At 52.9% G+C, this 1,083-nt stretch overlaps 1 protein-coding gene across 1 annotated transcript; it reads left to right on the forward strand.

Moving 5' to 3' along the window:
* The first annotated feature begins 352 nt into the window (after positions 1 to 352).
* LOC123452027 lies at positions 353 to 1,058 on the forward strand. The gene is made up of 4 exons (XM_045128601.1): positions 353 to 394; positions 550 to 594; positions 687 to 726; positions 885 to 1,058. The coding sequence occupies exons 1-4, from the start codon at positions 353 to 355 to the stop codon at positions 989 to 991; spliced, it is 234 nt and encodes a 77-aa protein (XP_044984536.1). The 3' UTR covers positions 992 to 1,058.
* Positions 1,059 to 1,083: the final 25 nt, after the last annotated feature.

The raw sequence follows: 1,083 nt of genomic DNA on the forward strand, positions 1-1,083 counted from the left end.
CTAGCACCAGCGGCACTCACCTCTAACCGGCGACGCCCGGCGGCGGATTCCCCACATCGACCTCCGGCGGCCGTCTTCACCCCGGCGACCATCCATCTCTCTCACGGGTATGTGGACCACAACGTGGCCTCCAAGCCCTAGTAATCCGCCAAATCGCCGTCCTAAAATCCCTCATGCAGGTCCACCCTAGCACCGCCGCCGCGCGACCGCGGACAACTCATCCCCTCCGCGCCTCGCGCGCGTGGACGCCACCGTCGTCCCCGTTCTACCCCGCCACGCCGCCCCTGCTGCCTCTGCCCCGGCCATCGGTGCGGCCGTCGAGATCCGCCGCCCCTGGCCGGCATCAGACCGGATGGACCTCTCCGTCACGCTGGCCCTGAGCTCCCCCACGGAGGTCCGTACGACCGTCCGAAAACCCACCTCCCTCCCGTTACTCAACGGTGCTTGTTGCTTTTGCTGCATTTACCGTGTCTAGTCTAGCCGAATTAATCCATCAGGAACTCAAATTTCACAGTTCTTTCAGTTTAATCCCATTATTACATTTTGCAGCACAGGGAGCAGTTGAGGCGGCGGCAGCACTCGTTATCGGAACTGGTATACCATATCATCTACAGATGGATTGGTACTGTAAAATCTTCAACGTATGTGTTAATTGCCTCTCCCCTTCCCTTCCATGAACTTTGCAGACTTATTCAAGAGACGACGATGCGAAACTCGAGACCACGCGTGCATGGCATAATGACCTTTATCTTCAGTAGTTGTAGCTATTATTATCTTGTACACTCAAGGAATCGTCTGCCTCTTACCCACGTGTTATCGATTCTACGGAGCAGCTTGCCCTACTTACTTACTGTATTACCTGTACTTGCCCTTTTATTTTGCAGTGTTGGGTGTTCTCAAAAGGCATGAAGATCTGAAAGAGCGTCTCTCGTGGTACTCCTTTGTCTGCTCTTTTTTATTTTATTATTTTCCGTCCAAGCTTCTGGATTGACCCTTCGGATGTAGACTCAGCTGGCCAACTCAGTGTTTATTGATTTATGATAAGTACTTTACAGATACCTTAGCATGTGACATTTGCATAAG

This window comes from Hordeum vulgare, chromosome 5H (assembly GCF_904849725.1).
Source record: "Hordeum vulgare subsp. vulgare chromosome 5H, MorexV3_pseudomolecules_assembly, whole genome shotgun sequence".
NCBI lineage: Eukaryota > Viridiplantae > Streptophyta > Magnoliopsida > Poales > Poaceae > Hordeum > Hordeum vulgare.